The 21,245-nt window shown below is 42.3% G+C and overlaps 1 protein-coding gene across 1 annotated transcript; it reads left to right on the top strand.

Moving 5' to 3' along the window:
• The first annotated feature begins 8,524 nt into the window (after window positions 1-8,524).
• Window positions 8,525-20,762, top strand: OSTM1 (osteoclastogenesis associated transmembrane protein 1). Its single transcript, XM_079971766.1, has 6 exons — window positions 8,525-8,961; window positions 13,242-13,356; window positions 13,830-13,927; window positions 16,104-16,265; window positions 16,550-16,715; window positions 18,448-20,762. Exons 1-6 carry the CDS (start codon window positions 8,611-8,613, stop codon window positions 18,501-18,503), a joined length of 948 nt encoding a protein of 315 aa, XP_079827892.1. The 5' UTR covers window positions 8,525-8,610; the 3' UTR covers window positions 18,504-20,762.
• Window positions 20,763-21,245: the final 483 nt, after the last annotated feature.

Raw genomic sequence — 21,245 nt, forward strand, 5'->3', positions numbered from 1 at the left:
GATAATAATTTGTGATGAAACCTCTGTGGCATTCAATACTTCTGGAATATTAACTTTTGTTGGATGAGATTCAACCTTAGGTCAAGTAAGGACCTGTTCATAGAGCAGTGGATCATTGCTTAGGCTGAATGAGCTACATGCTCCAGTTCTCTATTCCACTCTTCATGGAGCTAAGATGTGTCTAGTCTACAAACAGGCTGGAAGTCTGGTTTGAACCAGTAAGCCATCTAAGTCATTCAGGAGATATGGGGGTACAGATGCTGCACAAGCAGGTGATCCAAACCAAGTTCCCTTTGTAGATCATGAAATGACTTGAATTTACCTTCCCAATAGTCAGAGGTCATAATCTGGAAAGCTGGCCAGTCCTTCCACATAAAGGTTCTCTAGCCAGGGTTATGCCCCAAAGTTAAGTTGGCATGTGCATATGGATCACTTCAAATTCTGACTATGAGGACCTTCCAGGCCAATCCGTTGGCTGTAATAGCAGGCAATTTAGAAACAGGGAGACTGAGATAGGAGGATCCAAGCACTTGCCATCCTTATAATGGGTTCAGTACAGGTGGGAGAAATAGATAAAAGTGACCGCTGAGTGCTTGCCAATGGACTGAGGTGCTCCAAATGTATGCACTGTGAGAAAGTAATAGACTGTGGAAATTAACTAGCCTTAACTAGTGTGGCAGAGTCTCCTTCTTTGGAGGTCTTTAAGCAGAGGCTTGACAACCATATGTCAGGAGTGCTCTGATGGTGTTTCCTGCTTGGCAGGGGGTTGGACTCGATGGCCCTTGTGGTCTCTTCCAACTCTATGATTCTATGATTCTAACTAGTAGTTGTAATTTGCTTAGGGGAAAACATGGCTTGGCCCTCACCCAGAAAAATTCCTTCCTTCCTTCTTGCCCTTTTCAACTGTTCCTAGGGCAGGAGTACAAGAGTATAAAACAACAACAAACCAATAAGTCAATAAATACAATTATCACAAATCATCTTTAAAAATGAAAGATCAAGCAGCAGCAAAAATCCTCATACTGAGTTCTCAGATTTCGCCCTACCCTGCAAAGCCTGGGCAAAGATGTGAATCTTCATCAACTGACTAAAAGTCTGCAAGGTTGTTAGTACAGTAGACACATCTCTGAGGGAAGTTTATTCCTCAGGTGGCACATTGCTGTAGATGATGTCCTTTCATGTGCTACTAGTCCCCAGACTTCACTTAGCAGTGGGACTATGAGAGTAGGGCCTTCCCTGCAGATCTTCATGCCTGGGCAGGAATGGAATGGGTCATCAATAGGTATAAAATAAATTTTATGAATGTGGCAGCAGTGGTGGTGGAGGGCAACATGCAGATTAATGAGAGAACATTAATTTTATCACATTTATTTTACCACAGAGGCTGAATGGAAGTCCATCTGTTTAGATTTACCCTCATAATGAATAAATCCTGTTTATGCAAAAGTATGTTTTAATTGGTAGCGTGTAATGTATTCTGTCATTTGTATTGTAAGGTACATTGCAATGTATTTGATGGGGAAAGACTTCTGTCTGGTCAGGTGAAAGTTGGCTCAACTTTCTAATGAACTACTGCATTCTGATTTGAATGTGGAAGAAGTGGATTAACAGCTAAATAATACTCAAATGTGGACAAAACTTGAGACACTGGCATGCATACTTGTCAAATGATCCTTGAGCAAGTGAGTTTCTTATTAATCACCTTGTTCCCATTTTGCCTGTTCCCTCTGTTTTGTTGTCCTTTGCTGGTGATTTTTCCTCTAGTTCCGCTATAATTTTGTATTTCAAAAATAAATTCTTCCTTTTCTTTATTAACTCATACTCCCATTGCTAAGAGCTGTTCTTTCCATTTCCCCTTTACTCCCTGCCCCCACCAATGGTTCTTTAGTTAATTCTTTCATTAATAGCTTGACTGGGTCATATCATTCTTGCTTGTTGGCTTGCCCTTATCTCATTTTACAGTTATTTTTGTCTTTTAATTCTTTGGCTTATCACATTTTTTCACCCTATAAATTTGAACACGCCAAACGAAGAGAAACGTCTTTCTCTTCCTTAGTTGCACAATATTGCCTCCATATTTAAGATGTTGTTATTTGTTTTAAAGTTTTAATACACTCTCTCCTTCTTTCTTCTTTGCTGTCATGATACAGTTGGTATACATATCATGGCACCGCTAAGGGTGTGTCTGCTGAGCAACAAACCTACAGTGGAAGAATGCTGACAAATATTTCTTCCAAGGTTCGAGCTCAGAGGAAACCTGTTTTCCTAGTTTAGAGCAGAGATCAGATTTGTACAACACTCATTTGCGAGTGTTGTATCAGTCTTGTGGTAAGTTATCTCAAAACATAGAGGACTCAACATTTGATCCAGGTGCTGTAAATACTCTAGTTGAGGAACCAAGGTGAGTTGTGTTGAGGAGCAGACCTTATCCTGCTACTGAGGAATCTGAAACAATTCCTCTTTGAAGGGGCATATGAATGCAAATGAATTCTCATAGTTCCTTTATTCTTTGGGTTCTTTTATCCCTTCTAAATCATTTTTGGTTCTCTGTTTTGTTTGGCATGCTCTTCCTGTTGAGATGCAATCCCCCCCCCCCATCCATTTCTCTTGTTCTTGTTGCATTATTCTTTTGATTGTAACTTTCAGGTAGGGCCATTTTCTATACAAAAAAAACATGTAGAGCACCTCATTAGAGGTTTAACCACAACAATGGCAATAATAAAGTGTACAGAAAGCAGAATGTATCACATTGAAGACAAATTTCACATGACCATTCCTCTTCCAAGCAGTCTTGTTTTGTAAGCAGCAAGTACTGTAATTCTTGTAAGTTGCACATACTGAAGAAAAAAAATCCCTTTCTGTCATACTGTGCCTGTGCCTGTTCAAGTAATTACTGAAAGATAGTGGACAAGCCAGTACAAACTGCTTTTGAAAAAGAGTTCATAAGTGTATATGATTTTTGAGCATACATTATTGTCATTTAAAATTGTGCATCTTGAACTTATGCCAGTTAAAGAGTGGTATCCCGTACTATAATGTTTGCTTTGAATATGCTTTTATTCCTTTTTTCAATACTGTTTTGTTCTTTTCAGAAGGATCATCCTGTTCTCCTGTCATAAAAGATATCCAGTTTAACAGCTTTTCTTTCATTTTATAACGCATGGCACAATTATGGTTTAATTAAAAGCACATGAGTAAAAGCAACTGGGAGCTTGTCAGAATCCTTAGAAATGACATACCACTAAATTGCTCAGACATAAAATCTTTTTCCTTCAAAATTGGGTAAACTTGTTACAAGAGGGTTCTTTTCAAAATAGTATGATTGCTTATTAAAACTGAACTCATTCCTTGTTATGCTTTCACCAACATACCCCCCACCCTTGTTATTTTTTTCAAGGGGGGAGCCAACAGGTGCATTAAAATGGCTTTTTTATTGTGTTCAGCTCACAAAGAACATTATAAGTAAATTTTTCAAGGCAAAAAGCAGCTTCTACAGATGCCTTTTCCATTAGAATGTGCTAAAAAACCCCCACCAAAACCCCCCAACCCAACCCAACCCCACCAAAACACACACACCAGCTACTGCCTCCTTCCCAAAATTAAAACTTGAGTCAAATATTACTATTCAACAATATCTGAATTCTGTTCCAAAAACTCATATCAAAAGTTAGCCACGTCATGTTCATTCTGGAACATATGTTTTCATTATTGTCAAACCTGCATCACAAGGAATTAAATATTTTGCATTATTATCATCATATTTTTGATATTTTAAAGCATTCACTTTATAACATACAAGTGTCTCTGCACATTCTCATGAATTCCATAATAGCTGAGACCTAGAGAGAAGCGTATAGGTAGGAGAATGGTGGCACAATTATTTACAGAACTTTGCAGTGGCCAATGGCTAAAGAACAAAGCTTCACATTGGGCCAACTTTGTTATGTCTAAGACCATATATTTTGCATGCCACCTTTCCACAATTCAAACCATGCTCAAGGCAGCTTACAACATGAAAAAACACATAATTACAACATGAAAAAATACATAACTACAACATAACAAAAGCAGCCATAAACAATAATTAAAAGCATAAAAATATACAACAAAACTGAACAATGTCCACCTAAACCACAACAAGGTCTAAAATAAAGATACAACCAACCAACAGTAACAACTCCCCACCAACAACAAAACCCTCGAAATAACACCCAAGCCCAAGATACATACTTGGGAACAAACATCACTGAACTAAGCAGGACTCGTTTATTTATTATAAACTTCATATTATGCTTAATGCTGCAATGCAAATACAAGCTGGCTACTTCTGAGTGAACAACACAATAGACCTGGTTTGCATGTAATACTAAGCCAAACCATGGTTTAGCACAGATGCATGAGAGTGTGTAGGCTCCTAGGACTATCATGGCCACTTTGCTTCTTCTCTGGTCCTGCTGCTGTAAGCTAAGCCATGGTTTGGCTTGGTATGTCATCCAAACCTGAGCTTGTGGTTTGTCTTACTCCATACAAACCATGAAGTACAATCAAGGCTTGTCCTTGGTTTACAATTCATGGTTTGTCTGAAACTAGATTCAAAAATCATGCAAAGTCAAACCATGGCTTAGCTTACAGCAACTGGAATAGAGGAAAAGTGGCTGTAATCTCTCTGGAAGCCCGCACACTCACATATTTGTGCTAAGCCATTATTTGACTTAGCGTTACATGCAAATTGAGCATTAAACTGGACTGGAAATTCCATTTTAAATAATGGATCAAGACAGTCATGCAACTCAAGTCCCACTTGTTCCATACGGCTTAGGTCACAATTCTGTGCAAACTTACATGGGAATATACTGGGACTTATTTCTGAGTCAATATGCATAGGTTTGTGGTGTTAGTTGTAACTAACTTTACCAGGATCAGGGACTAAAGTTCCACAAACTTATCACACTTTTAATACTTCAGAACTCAGGAAACATTGTGACCTTGCATATGATACTAACGGTTTATGCAGCTTTTAGACTACAACTTCTGTGAAGCTTTATGTCTGCAGAAAAACATCCACAAAAACACCTGGAGTGTTTAATTAAAGTGAGCAATTGACAATACTGAATGAATTAAGTGCAAACTGCAGATGGATATTGCGTGAAAATCTGCTTCTTGGCAATGGGGATAATGGATCTGGAATTCTTCCTGCAGATTTACAGGTTTTCGTTTTATTATCTGTTGACATTTTGAATCAAACTGGGAGGATGAATGAGGATCAAACACAGGTGACTCCGCATTATTTCGTCTCGCATCAAGGCAAGGCTGGCAGAAGGATGAAGCAACATTAAATACTGTGGTATCCCATAGTCCTTTTAAAATAAGCCTTTGTAGAGAGTTTTGCCATAAGTACAGAATGGGGCATGTCCTGATGTGGAACACAGTTCGGCAGTGAAGTTTGTGATTTTATTTATTTCTACTATCTTGGTAGGCTCACCAGAGGGAAGGGGCTCCATATTTTTGTGATGGTGGATACCTGCCCCCAAGAAACAGATTTCCATTTGATCAAACCCATCACCATCACACAGCCCAGGATCATTCTTTGCAAGGAAATGCAAAGATGCAAGGATAAACAAACAAACAACAATTAAAGTTTAAAAGCTTTATTTCCTAACTGAACTTTTTCACAGCTAGGGTGTCTTCTCCCTTAAGGAGAGGAATCCTGGAAAAAGAAGAATATAAATAGGATGGAACTATCCCGCTCAACCAGACTAGCCCTCAGTCACACACATACCAAGGGTGGGGTGATTCACAAAGAAAAGATCCTGGCCAGGGCTCCTTGTAGTAAGCAAAAATAAGAAAAGGAGAGGCATGAGAAAAAGAGGTGCTGCAGACACATGTTGCTTCTTTGGGTTTTAATTTGTAGACTTCTCCAAACTGGCACTGAGGGAGAACTGTTTTTATTGAGACATGGGATGAAGAGAAAAGTCCTAGCCCAGAATGTCATAAGGTTGCAAAAATGGCAAAATCCACTGCCAAAATACAAGTTTGTCTCAATATTGTCTTCCTCACATACATGGGAACATCACTTACATAGGCCTAGAGTAAGTAGAAATGTCCAGATTGATTGTCACATCTTGCATCTACAGCCTCTACCCTGCTTTTTTGTTCTCAGCCTCTGGAAGCAAATACCATTCCACATACACACCAACAAATGTATCCTTTCCGGTATGCAGTCACTAAGCAGCTGCTAACTACAGTACATTTTGGCTTGGTATCAAGGTTACTTCTAGATGAACAACTGCAAAGCTTCATCTATTACGGTAACTTTTCAGCCTGTCTGGGTTGCAGACATTTAACTTTAAAATGAAAGGATATGACAGATTTAAGACATTTAATATATGTTTAAAAATATTAGATGTACCATAGAATGAATATATCATAAACATAAATGTTATAAGCAAGCATTGACTTACTATGTTGCCAAATGCATGTTGACCCTGTTGCCTCTGCTTTCTTGGGGGTTGCCAACTTTCTAGAACCATGTTTTAAACAATACAAGATGCGTTTTTAATTGTGATGCCAATTCTATTTATGTTTACTCAGAAATAAGGGCTGTTACCAGTGCTAACCCACAGTGCTAAGTAGACCCTTTGAAATTGATTGACATGACTAACTTAGGTCCATTAATTTCAGGTCTAATTTAAGCAGTGATGTATGGAAGTGAGAGCTGGACCATAAAGAAGGCTGATCGCCAAAGAAGTGATGCTTTTGAATTATGGTGCTGGAGGAGACTCTTGAGAGTCCCATGGACTACAAGATGATCAAACCTATCCATTCTGAAGGAAATCAGCCCGGAGTGCTCACTGGAAGGACAGATCCTGAAGCTGAGGCTTCAATACTTTGGCCACCTCATGAGAAGAGAAGACTCCCTGGAAAAGACACTGATGCTGGGAAAGATTGAGGGCACAAGGAGAAGGGGACGACAGAGGATGAGATGGTTGGACAGTGTTCTTGAAGCTACCAACATGAGTTTGACTAAACAGCGGGAGGCAGTGGAAGACAGGAGTGCCTGGCGTGCTCTGGTCCATGGGGTCACGAAGAGTCGGACACAACTAAATGACTAAACAACAACAAAGTAGAACTTTGTTGGCTACAACTCCCAGTCTCCTGAGTTCCACAGGATTTACTGATGAATATGTTCTTTTTTATTTTTAAATAATTTTCAAAAGAAGCACCAAACAAATCCACACACCACACAATATTAAAATACATAGCAATCCCCACCATTCATCGTCAGATCAATATATTACAAGAAAAAACCATAACCACAACAACAAAATTCCCAAACACCAAACAGTCTATGATTCTAGGAATGATAAACCAAGTTGCCCCACAGGAAAAGCCCTAGCTCTTGCGACTGCCAGTTGTGTCTCACAGGGGCAGGGAAATGGAGAAAGGGTCTCAGGAGGATGACTGGAGCAGGTGTGGAGGAATATACAGAAAGAGATCCATTTCAAGGTAGGGAAGATCCCATATATTATAGACACAGATAGCATAGGGACACCCCTTATACCAAAGAGCGCCAAACCTGCCACAGTCAAGAGCACAGATTCCCCACTTCTACAGTTTCCCCCCTGGAGATCAGCGAGATGTTCCATTATCCCAAGAGGGCTTCAGAGGAGAACATGAAGGAACCTCGAGTTTCTGTTGTAACCATAGGATCCAACTCCTGGGGACTGAGGTCCCTGTGCCACCCCATAAAATATTTGAGGGGGCTGCCCCACAAATTAATGCGCATTGCCATTCAAATGGTGCGCGCGCGACATGCATTGTGATCGATTATGCAGGAGTAGGCTTACTTGGCCCCCCCCCCAATATTTTATTCAAGTTGGCACTCTGATTGTAATTGAACGGAAAGAAAGTGCTCCAGAAAAACCCCATCACTTTTTCTCCAACGCGTATGCACTGATGCTACGCAAGGTGGGGGGCACGGAGGGGCAGCTGCCCCCCATCAATAAAAATCAATATAATACAAGGCAAACTAAGGTTCGCCCCCCCCCGCGCCCACAAAAGGCCTGCCCCCCCCCAGGAAAAATCCTGGCTACGCCCATGATGCTATGCTATGATTTTAGTCCCAGGCAACTAAGGATGCTGTAGTTCATCTTTTCCCTTCAACGCACACTTACTAGCATTGAAGTGCCGACATACCGGTAGCTTTTGCTCCTATCGCCTTTCAGCGCAGCGAACCCCTCCGCAATCGAACAAGCCGCCAGCCCTTAAACCCCGCCTCCGGATCTGCCAGCGCATTCTCGCTGTACCCGCTGCGCCCTTCGGCCCCGCCCCTTCTCGCGGCCGACGCTCCTACATTATGACGCGTCGAATGCCCGGCACCCAATGAGACGCCGCGCCGGGCCTCGTTCCCGAATGTTGACAGCGCTTCCTCTCTCTCCCCCCCCCCCGCCCCGCCAGCCCTGCGCGCGCTCACTTCCCTGTTGCACGTGACCTGGTTTCGCTTCTGCAAGCGGCGGCGGCGGCGGCGGCGGCGTTCGGCAGGCAGGACTCGAGGGCGGCTTCCCTTCTTCCTCCCGCTTCTCCCCGGGCGCGCGGGCGCGGGTGGCGGCGATGGGCCCGGCCGCGCTTTTGCTGCTGCTTCCCGGCGCTCTGCTGGGCCTGTGCTCCGCAGGGAGCGGCTGGGAGGAAAGTGCCTGGGGAGGCCGGCGCCGCCGCCCTCTGTCCGGGGAGCTGCTGGAGGCGGAGGACCTGGCGTCGCTGGGCTCGGGGCTCGCGGGGGACCTGCTGGACGCGCAGCTGGAGCCCGAGTGCCGGGAGCTCTTGGCTGCCTTCGCCAACAGCAGCGCCACGCTGACGGGCTGCCTTGCGCGGAGCGCCCGGCCTGTAAGGCTCTGCCAGAACTGCTACCGCCAGTTCCGGGACGCCACGGAGAACTACGAGAACATCGCCCGGGTCGTCGGGGTGCGTTTTCCTTCGCGTGCCTTTCGCGAGCGCCTGCTGCAGAAAGACGGGGCAGGGCTGGGCAGGGGCGCGCGGGGACGGAGCTTCTAGAGTCTCCTAGTGTGTCTTGCGCTTCTGATAAACCAACTAAAAACCCTCTGTGGCGGCTCAAAAAGAGCCCATGGGAGCTTTTGCCATAAAAACGGGTTAGCTTTTTTGCTTTTGCTGTTACGACAAACGTGGTTTCACCTCTGGGAAAAAGTGTTTCTGATGGGTTGCAACAAGGAGTTCCTGTTGCTTTCTGTGAAGTTGTAGGCGTATTGGAAACTTATTTGTCTTTGGCCAAACAAAAAACCAGCAACCCATACTGTAGTGCCCAGAATGAAAGTTCTCCCAAACGGTAACAGTGGGGAAGTATTCTGGCAGTGGGATCCTATGCATGTCTTTCTGGAATAAGTTTTAACTGAATTCGGTGGCCCATACAAGTTGATTTAAGATTGAAGGCTTAGCTGGGGCCTCCTCCCTGGTTGCTTGTGGGATGAAACCAGAGGCCTGCTTTTTACAGGGAACTATGAAGAGAGGAGAACAGTAGCAGCTTGTTCTTCTCCTACCTTGAAAGGTTAAAAGTGGAGGAGGGAAGGTCTCTGGGTTGCAAACTGATATGTTTACCTATATCCTTACACTCATTTTTGCTCCTGCTGATACATGGTGCCTGATGGAGTTAAAAGGTATACCAGTTGCAGCCTAGTGGACTAGCTGGATTTGACAACTAGCTGGGCAAGGCAGACTGAATACAAACACAAAATTAAGGCACATTTGAGCAAGCTATGGGTTTGCAGTTTTCCTTTTTCACAGAAAATCTGAGGCAGGCCTGCACCACTTGTGTCCCACCCAAGCTAAGTACTGCTCCTCAACCATATATTGTGGCCTGTTGAATGCGTCACATTCTCTGTTTTAGCAGCCCCAGGCAAGCACAAAAACAAGAGAGCGATTGAATCCTTGGTGGGGCATCATAGATTACCATTAAGCTATATTCAGTTTGGTGGGACACAAGTTATGCAGGATCTGAAATAAGAGTCAAGAACAATCTACTGAAAACTTGTCTGTATCTGGAAAATGTTTGTAGTTTTGTTAGCGTCTTCTATATATTGTCTGTGAAGAGACCAGTCACTACTTTGGCTCAGCAGGCACTTGAAAGGAAACAAGAAGTGGCCTGTAACAGCTGGAAAAGAAGTTTAGGTCTGACTAATTCTATCATTGAATTTCAGTCAGTCACATGTGGGAAAAATCACTTCACTGGGGAGAATAACACATGGAAAATATTGATTTGGGATTGAGTACATGTGTGTGCATTCTGCAACTTCTGCTGTTGGATATGTGCCTTAGAGTGTATGACCTCTTTCACAGTGGAAGGGCAGCTCTTCCTGGTCGAAGTAAATATAGGTTCTTGCTCTTGATTTGTGGATGAGGCAAGATTGGATCACAGCTGACTGTAAGGCCACATTTTACATATACCTTACAGTAAGAAAAAGTGTAATTCTTGGAGGACTTTACCTCTGCAGGATGTTTGCTTTTGTTTTATTTCCTAAATATATACATCATTCATCCACTATAAGAATTCCTAGAGCAGCTAACAAGTTAACATCATAAAGTATTTATGTACAGTGGTACCTTTGTACTCGAATGGCTTGGCTTCCGAATGCCACAAACCCGGAAGTAAGTGTTCTGGTTTGCAAGTGTTTTTGGGAAGCCGAACGTCCCCCACTGCTTCAGATTGAGCACAGAAAGTTTCTGCAGCCAATCAGAAGCCGCGCTTGGTTTTTGAATGGTTTCAGGAGTCGAACGGACTCCCAGAATGGATTTAGTTTGAGGACCAAGGTACCACTGTATGTTGATACAGTGGTACCTCAGGTTACAAACACCTCGGGTTACAGAATCCGCTAACCCGGAAGTAGTACCTCGGGTTAAGAACTTTACCTCAGGATGAGAACAGAAATTGCGCGGTGGTGGCGTGGCGGCAGCAGGAGGCCCCATTAGCTAAAGTGGTAACTCAGGTTAAAAACAGTTTCAGGTTAAGAACAGACCTCCAGAACAAATTAAGTTCATAACCAGAGGTACCACTGTACTTTGGCTTTAAGTTTGTATGGTTTTAAAAGAGGATTAGACACACTGATGGGGGATAAGAATATCAGTTACTACTAGCCATGATACTTGTGTTTTCCCTCTACTGCTAGAGGCAGCATACCTCCAAATGCCAGTTGCTGGGAATCACCAGTGTGGAGAGTACAGTGGTACCTTGGGTTAAGTACTTAATTCGTTCCGGAGGTCTGTTCTTAACCTGAAACTGTTCTTAACCTGAAGCACCACTTTAGCTAATGGGGCCTCCTGCTGCTGCCGTGCCGCTGGAGCACGATTTCTGTTCTCATCCTGAAGCAAAGTTCTTAACCTGAAGCACTATTTCTGGGTTAGCAGAGTCTGTAACCTGAAGCATATGTAACCTGAAGCGTATATAACCTGAGGTACCACTGTAGCGTGCTCAGGTCCTACTTTGGGGCTTCCCATGAGCATCTGGTTGGCCGCTGTGAGAACAGGACGCTGGACCAGATGGGTCATTGGCCTGATCCAGCAGACCCTTCTAATGTTTTTGTAAAAATAAATTAAAATTTGCAATGAAAAGTAACAATTAAAAAAAAATTAATAGCAAAAGTTCCCTCAGAATAGCCATAAAAGCTCATTTAGCTGCTTAAAGAGAAATAACTTCTCTTTATTAGCTACGATTATTTTATCATTATCAACAGTCATCTACAGTAGGATGTCCCACCAAGGATTCAGTTGTTTTTGGTGCTGCCTTGTACTGCCAGACCAGAATGTGAAGTACCTGGCAGGCCACAGTTTATGGTTGATGGAAGTGTATTCAGCTTGGGTGGACCACAAGTTGTGCAGGCCTGCCTCAGCCTGAAAAAATAAAAATGTTTTCCTTTGCCATCTAAATTACAGTTTTCTTGGGGAGGACACTGAAGCAGTCATTGAAAAGGTGTTCTCTCTGGTTCTTAGGTGCTTATTATAACAGTGTCCAGGCAGACCATTGCGGGAGAATGTTGCCTAGCTAATGCAGATGGTAGTAGGGGGTTCACCCTTTTGATTATTGCCCTGATCGAGAAAACTCAGCCTATGGAAATTTCAGGTTTAGCCATCTGAAAGAATCTTTGCAACTTTTCCACTCTGAGCAATTTGAACCTGGAAAGTTGTAAATAAAATTAACTTATGCGCTGCCTTTTGGCAAGTTCCCTCAGTGTCACTTACAAAGCAAATCCATATATTTAACATATAAAATAAAAGTACCCATACAAACAACAACAAAATGGCAAATGAACAGCATGATTAAGAATATTAAGCAAGAACAACCAAAGATGGGAAATGGAATTGCTTTGAGTGACAGATCACAAATATGAGCTGATACGGACAGACCCTTAATCTGAGGTCCTCAAACTTTTTAAACTGCTGCCAAGTAGATGTAATGGACCAAAACTAACAAGATTAAATCAGTCTAAGCCTAGCACTCCAACTTTGCTGGTTTCTGGATTGTAATGTAAGCTAAAGTCAGTGGTTTAAGTTTCCCTTTTTCCGCTTGTGCACTGTTTGTAGGGCCTTCGTGGAGGGCCTGTCTCTCAGTGGTGGAGCATAGGTACAGGGTTTAGAAGATACCAGGTTCAGTTCGTAGTTGAAAGAATCTCAAGCAACAGGTTTGGTGGAAATCTTTGCCTGAGACATTGGGGAGGTGGTGCCAGCAACGGCAATATAGGGCTAGACAGATCTGGGTTGGTATAAGGCAGATTCGAGAGTTCTCCTTAGAATATACTTAAGACTGATTTGGGCAGCTTATAAATAGTCAAAACAGCATTCTAGCTCAGTCTCCCCCATCCCAGTACTCTACAGATGTTTTGGACTATAACTCCCATCAGTCCCAGCGGTCAAGAATGGTGGGAATTGTGATCCAGAACATCTGGAGAGCACGAAGTTGGGGTAAGCTGTTCTTGTTTCTTCCTTTCTTTTGCTTCCTGTTTTTCTTGTCCCATAATTAAATTATGGAGTATTTCTCCTTGCCTGCAAGAGGCAGGTTGGCTTGCTTTTTTGAGTCATCTTCTATTATTTCCTCTGTGTACACTTTGGAGGAGTTGCTTGTTAAGATACCATGGTCTGAATGACATGTATGTATATGTATATGTATATGTATATGTATATGTATATGTATATGTATGTATATGTATATATGAATATATAACAATCTCTGTCCCTTTCAGAATGCTACCAAGAGTAACCCTTGTGCCAAAAGTCTCTTGATGTCGGATAGACTGCAGATAGTTGTGGTCCTGGATAAGTTTTTTAATGACACCTGGCAAAAAGCAAACTGTGCAAGTATGTACTCTGTCTACTTTATTGCTGAATATCTGCGTTGTGCATATTTACCTGATTCCTTATTTTCAAGCTACTTGTCCTGGGAGTAACCAAGTCCTTAATAATACACAATGAAGGGAGAGTAACTCCCTATCCATATAATGGTCCCACTCCAAATTGTCCCCAGTCCAACATTTTGGGCTAGGGAAAGGGAGGACCACCTGCTAGGCAATGGTGTTAGAAATCTGCAAGCAGAGATGCTATTCCTCTTGTAACTTAAAGCAGAACAGTGATGATTGGGTGTTCCTAAATCATCTGCATCTGAGAACATCCTTTGACAACCAGTGAATTTGAGCATCGGTATGACAATAAAATGTATGGATAAGAAAAGAAAAGCAGAAATGAGCAAGATCTCAAATATGAATATCCCTTAGCCAAAAACAACCTTCTGGAAGCAGTTGCTGGGATATATTGACATTTGTCTTCTTTCACAGGTTGTTTAAAGAACAACAGTGAAGGCTTATCGAATAGTACAGAGATGTTCCTGGCCTTATTCAATGAATCATTGGCATGCTTTGAACACAACCTCCAGGTATCAGTACCTGTTTATGTAAGGGTACAGTTGAGCCCTCTAATTGTGTAGTGAAAATGTTTTTGGTGGGCTTTTTTTTCCCGAGCAAAATGCGGCGAATGTAATTCTCAAACTCTTATGCAGTTTAGGCAGGTAGAACAATTATCTATAAAACGCAGGTGTTCACAACTGGGAGAACAAAATGCATTCTAATTAATGTTCACCTCCATTTCATATGCAATTATGGCGCTGTTTTGGTCTCACAATAGTTGGTAATTATATAGGAAGAGTCGTGTAATCTCTGCATATAGTAAATCACTTTCTTTCCTTATTCTGGGCCTTGTCACCTCTTGATTTAACTATATGGGTTTTCTGTTGTTTTGTTATAGTATGAGTTTAGCCATAGCTGAATACATTTAACTGAATGCATTTTTGAAAGTTGGGTTTTAACATGTCTGCAAATGAGTCGTGAAATCTTTCTAATCTGGTATCATTGGGATGTTGCAATGGCTGCCTTCTAGAAAATGATCCAGCTTAAGTTCAGTGCAATTGTGCACCCAGGTTTAGGGTTTTATATTGGTTTTCCACCCTAAGCTTTAATTTAGATCAGCACAAAATAAATAGCGTAATTGATAGCAATGGAGCTGTTTACGTGATAGTAAAATTAAGGCCACAAGACTAGAATGGTTTTATTGGCTTTCATTAGGTGTTGTTCAACACTAGTCATACTCAAGAACAGACCCATTGAAATTGGCTAACTTAAGTCCATTGATTTCAGTAGGTCTGTTTTGAGTATGGCTAACATTGGATAGCATTCTAGGCAATTAATGTGGAATTGCCATGTTTCCTCCACTCATGGGGCATCCACACAATGCCATTATCCAATCATCTCCCTGTATTTTCCATGTGGTCCTTTTTTTGTACCCTTTGAAGAGCTGACCTCCAAGTCATGCAACAGTGCTTTGCAAAGGCTGTTCCATTTCAAAAGTGTTTTGCCATGCACCTTGTGGAGGAGAGGTGTTGGAGAATGGCTTACCCAAAATCTCTTTAGGTGTGCAGAGCATAGTACTTTAGACATTTGGCCTGAAAGAATGTATACCTGGAGTATGGCCGTTTTAGGATTGCAGTGATTAGCAAAGCTCCAATTTAAAATTTCAAGTACATGTCATTATTTCAACTGACAGCTACATCTTACTGCTAAACTCTTGTTGGAAATAAGTTCCCTTTGCTTTCTTTAGAAAGCACTGCCAGATAAGTGTGCTTAGTGCCCCATGCCTTCATAATGTTGGTTGCCTGCTCAAGATTGTGTGTGTTTATAAGATCCTGGTAGCTACTCTTTGTCTACAATCACATTCTCACTGATGGAAAATGTAGAGTGTTTCCAGTGCATGCCTGTCTGTCTCTTCTCTCTTCTTTTTTTATTGATGATCCAAGTATCAAATGTTAAAATGTGCTGTTGTGATGGGTTCTGCGATACCAAAACAAGCCACCTATTGTTGATGTACAGTCATTAGCGTAACTGCTTTGCATTTATGTTGGAATAGTCAGTAGCTATTGAATAATGAGCGTTGTCAGCGGGTGGTAAATGAAAAGAATAGCACAAGTTGGACAAAAATGGATAAACTGACAGCTTGAAAACATACAAATGAAGTTCACCCAGAGCCCTGCAAATAAGCCTCTATTTAGTGCATTTTGAAGTACAACATGTCTCCTTCGTCTGCCTTTTCTGCCTAGCTTTGCCTTAACTTAGCTGCTTCCCTTATTTAAGCTGACTCATCATTTTCTCTTTGGACACCATCATATGACAAATGTTTTTGTTTTGTGAGCCACCCAGACAGCTTATATACAGTAGCCACCAGAAAACATAAATTCACTTAATGAATAAATAATATTGGAAGGATTTGGCTTTCACAGATCCTTGCCTTTGATATTAATGGGATCTGGTTGGCCTTGCAGGATTGCCAAATTAAAGAGTTAAACAAACCCACCCAGACAGCTAAAGCTTTATTTTCATTTCCCTTCTGGTTTTATTAATGGATATGGCACAGAAAGACTGGTTTTGGTGTAATCTGGGAAGCCTTTATCTGAAAACCTGAGCCAGCTTTCATTTATTTTTCTCGATTTGTGTGATGCTTAAGAATCTGCTGGATTCCATATCCATCTTTTGTAACACTTAATTTGCTGGTTGAATCTATAGCGGCAGGAGGACAATGTACCACCAGGTAACTACACAGAAGTATGCAAGAAGTGCAATGTCACGTATGAAAAGTTAAATGCCATGTACAACGCGATGCAGGAGAGTGAGAAGAAAGGTGAATCTGAAGAGCAGGCCCATTTGTGCATTGATGTGGAAGATGCAGTAAGTTTTCCTTCCCTTCATTTCATGTTGCGTGCCCCCTACTCCTTCATATTACCCACTGTCCTTTCTGTAATGTTTTAAAACGTAAAAAAATTAAGGTTTTATTGCCTTTCAAACTCAATGTGGTTTGTGAATAACTGCAATAGAGCATTCCTAGCCTCCGATCAGCACCGCTGGAAGGGTTTGGGATGAGGCAGAGCACATGCTGCCGCTCGTGGCTGTGTCCACACAAATACGGATGATTCTCCCTGATGACTTAAGACCTGGAGTTTCCTTCTTTCTAGATGAATATTACGCGAAGGCTTTGGAGCATGACTTTCAACTGCTCCGTCCCCTGCAGCGATACAGTGCCAGTGATTGCAGTTTCGTCGTTCATTCTCTTTTTGCCAGTTGTTTTCTACCTCAGCAGCTTCCTTCACTCGAAGCAGAAAAAACGTATCCTGTTTCTGCGTAAGTAAAATCAGTTCATTAATTAATTTTTAAAAAAAGGAATCGGTGGTGGGTGGTGATGAAAAGATGGTCTGCAAGTTGTGCTTTTGTAACAAGGCTGCACCCACAGCACATGAAGTGCAGCCATTCCAGCCAGATGTGAATAATTAGGACCTGAAGTTGTAGCCAACTATTGTTTTGAGTAGACTTGTTGAAATTAACATTAATGACTAACTCAAGTCCATTAATTTCAATGGATCTACTTTTGAGTAAGACTTAGTTGAAAACAAACCAGTGTCTCTGTCCTTCTGGCAGCCTGGTGTGCCCCTGGGTGACTTAGAAAACCAACCAAGACACAAGTGAAGGAGTGTGGGTGGAAGTGGAGGTGCATTGAGCCAAGCAAGCTGCTTAGGATCTGGATGCCATTCTTTCTTGACAGAAGGCTGGTGTGAGCAGTGAGAGTTTGCATCGACCCCTCTGAGCCAAAGCACTGGGGTGGAACTCAGCGTAACACTAAGTGTGTGCACAGAATGAGGGCCATGGTGCACTGAGATTGTTCAGCTTTCTTCTTCCCACGTGCATACCCCCTAAATAATAATAATAATAATAATAATAATAATAATAATAATAATAATTTATTATTTATACCCCACCCATCTGGCTGAGTCCCCCCAGTCACTCTGGGCGGCTTCCAACAAAACACTAAAATACAATAAACCTATTCTGCGTTTCTCCCATTCTTCAGAGTAGATTTAGGGGGGCATGCATGGGTTCGCGGGGTGGGGGTTGGAGTCCTGTTGCACAAGCAGACATCCTTCCATGCAGGCAACAACTTAGTTGAATCCCACCCTGGGACTCCAGTGGCTGGCCAGATGGTAGTAGCCAATGGCTGATAATGAAGCAAGCCCCTCTTGTTTTTTATAAGGCAGCGGATGGTATGGTTCAGGAGCTTAATGCCTGCAGGTCATGGTTGCACCAGGGGATATGCCGTCTGAGGCCATAGTAGGTAGCTTTGGCTAGGTTGACTACACACTAACAAAATTAGCTGTAGCCTTTTCATTGAGTCATATTCATTGAGACACTTTTGGGCACAGTGACCTAATTTTCATAAATGTCACCAGACTGGAATCTTGTCTAGTTGGGTTAACTTGTTTCCCAAAATCAGATCCAGTCAAACTGATCAGCATGTAGAAGGTGTATTTTGAAAACCTGTTGCATAAATGCACCCCAGTACTGTTGTACAGTGGTACCTCGGGTTAAGTACTTAATTCGTTCCGGAGGTCTGTTCTTAACCTGAAACTGTTCTTAACCTGAAGCACCACTTTAGCTAATGGGGCCTCCTGCTGCTGCCGCGCCACCGGAGCACGATTTCTGTTCTCATCCTGAAGCAAAGTTCTTAACCTGAAGCACTTTTTCTGAGTTAGCAGAGTCTGTAACCTGAAGTGTATGTAACCCAAAGCGTATGTAACTCAAGGAACCACTGTACTTAACTCCATGACCTCAGAGTCAAAGCAGATCCCAATGCAGATCTTTATTCCTCCCATGTTCTAGATCTTCACTCATCCCTTCTTCCCTGTGGGGGAGTGGGGCGCCATTTTGTGGTTTGCCTCAGGTGCCGAAATGTCTTAGGCCAGCCCTGCTTAGAAGGATCTTGCTTGTGGGAATTGTTTGGTAGTGTCTGCTGGCTTGGATCTCACATGTGAATATTTTATGTTGAGATGTGGGATTTTAAACACTCTCCTTTGTTTTCTAGCCAAGCGGATCCAGTCAAATGCCAATTTTGTGAACATACAAGACAAATGCAACTGAACCTGCAGAATGCAGACTAGAATGAATATTTATATACTGATCTGAAAGCGATTCATTCTGGTTTAGGCTTGTGCTATGAGGTAACAAAGAAAACAACATGCAACTCTCGGATGGCGTAACACTGTATGATCTTCCTGTTAGAAACAGATGCATTTCCAGCTCCATCTGCACTTGTGCTTTTGAGTCATTTGCTTTCTGATGGGTAGCTTTGGAACACATTCCTGTCCTTCACATTGGATGGATAGCAATCCCGTTTTAATTTCCACGTATGATGACTTTACAGGTTCACAACCTTTGCTATTATTTAGTAACATTATTGCTTGTCACCAGTGTGTTTTTTATTTTTTTTAAAGAAAGATGTTGTCAGAAAATGAAATTAGATCTACTGCCTTAACTGATTATGATACTTTGCAACTTTCAGTTCTCATATGTCTTAGGGATGACCCCCTCATACCAAATCATTTTTTGAAATGCTGCTTAGCTCATTGACATAGTTTATACACTTTGAAATACTATGCTGTTGGCAACATATATGTCAAAACTACTGATCATCTGAATTATGTAATCTTTGTGGAATTTCGCTATGGCAGAAACCTTATGTCTCAATTACTGCTATGGATGGGGTTCCAAGCCCTTGAATGCTGTACTTCAGAGAATTGTATTTACATGAATCGGGGTTGTTTGAGAGTAGTAATGGTGGAAATTGCACTAGCTGAGGCATTAATGCTAAACAGGGTTCATTGCTTTGCTCACCACCAAACCCAGTGTTTCTAAAAAAAGTGGCTGTATATTTAAAAGTACATAGTATAAATATATTTCTTGGTACTACAGAGGTATTTTTGCTATTTTTGTATATATTGCCATGGGGTAGTCAGAGTAAAGAAAAATGAATGGAGATAATGAGTGCTAGGCAACAAATTAGTTGCCCTAGTGCAGGGATTAGCCCTAGCACTGTGGGTTTTACCCTTTCCCCCCATGCAGTTCCTAAATCTGCTCCAGAGGGTTGGGGGGGACTCCTGGAACCTATCTAAGGGATGCGCTAGAGGATGATGGGGACAACATTCTGCTGCACAGGGAGAAATCCTTGCAGGAGTAGAACAGTCACCTTAGAACTGTGTTGCATACAACTGTCTGAATTGCTTGGCCTAGAACTTATACGGGCTTACAGCAGAGGTTTCCAAACTGTGTGTTGTGACAAGTTAGTGTGTCAGCTGCAGTGTGTAGTTGTGTCGCACAGACACTCCCTGCATTCCTCCCAGGGCTGGAAAGGGAGCTAGTAAAAGTGAATTACCATGTTACGAAACTGTGCATGTCTAAAAAGTATGTCAGCAACATGAAAAGTTTGGAAAGCTCTGGCTTATAGCCTAAACATGTTCATGTATATTTATGGGAAGTATTGGGGTTTTTTACACAGATATTTTATGAAGATTTCTGAAGTTGATAGTATTTTGTAGCAAATGAGGCACCGATTTTTCTGTCATTTTAACAAGGTATAAGCAAACTAGGACCTCTGATTTTCAGGGTCTTATATTAAGGTAGAGCTTAGTGCACCTCTTGTTTTTTTTTCTTGAAACCACTTTCATAAAAACACACACATAAAAGTGTGAAGCTCAGCAGCTTCACTTCTCTCATCCTCCACTCCCCTACCCCATGGTTTCATGTGGCTTCAAATATATTTAGAGCAGAAGTATGTTATGAAGTATTGCACTGTTTTTACAGATATATATGTCATTCAGCCTTTCGGTGCAATTTGAAGGGGAATTTCCCCTTTCCCCTTTTCTCCCTGCTCCCCATTAAAAATGCTGCTTGTGTTATTTACCTTTTCCATAGTGGGAGTCAAGGCGGTTTTCCTCAAGGGGGGGCAGGGAGGGTTGATGCTGTTCTCCACTCCAGAATTCCACTTCAGAGGGCATCCTGAGTGGCTGAATTGTGTGAAAAGAAAGGAAGAATAATGAAGCTGCACATGACATGTAGTTCTATCCTTGGATTCAAATGCTAATGACACGAGGGAGTAAGTGGGACTGGCTTCCCACTGCTTGTGTTTGGAGTTTATATGAATATCACTGAAATCTGGGCCATCCTGGATGTGAGATGTGTGTGTGTGTGTGTGTGTGTGAGAGAGAGAGAGAGAGAGAGAGAGAGAGAGAGAACTGGAATAATTAGTGCTTATTGTTGGGACACAAGGTTGAAGACACTGATACTTGGCAGTCAAAATTGCCACCCTGCAGCCAACATGGAATAAAGTGGTAGAAATCTGGACTCTGTCGCAGTTGTCTTTTTAAGAAAAATGTCACAAGTAAAGCAACCATGAGGCTTCTTTCTACCCCCCCCCAACATATTTTTGGATTTCACTGTAGCTGTTACTAGATTGGAGATTTAGGAGCAGGTGAGATTAAAACGTTGCGTTCTGACAGGGGGTCCAATGGTCCAGAAGGCAGTTTCTGCACATCCTGTGTGGAGGGAAAGAGGGGCAGATGGGGCTCATCAACCTGCTAAGGTAGCCCATCTAGGAGAAGGAAAACTGATCCTAAACCTTCACTGCCTTGTGGCTATACTCGCTCGTGAAAAAGGCTTTAGAAGTAACCCCCGAGGAAAAATCCCTTGTGGGACACCTTCAGGAAATGAAAAGTCTAAGGGGTAAACGGCTTACAAATCCGGAGTAGAGCTCCTAAGACAGTTGAATGGCACCTTGTATCCTGACAACTCCTGCAGCCAAGCTGGTGCCACATGTATCGCTCGGCT

Source organism: Podarcis cretensis (genome assembly GCF_951804945.1).
Source record: "Podarcis cretensis genome assembly, chromosome: 3".
Classification (NCBI taxonomy): domain Eukaryota; kingdom Metazoa; phylum Chordata; class Lepidosauria; order Squamata; family Lacertidae; genus Podarcis; species Podarcis cretensis.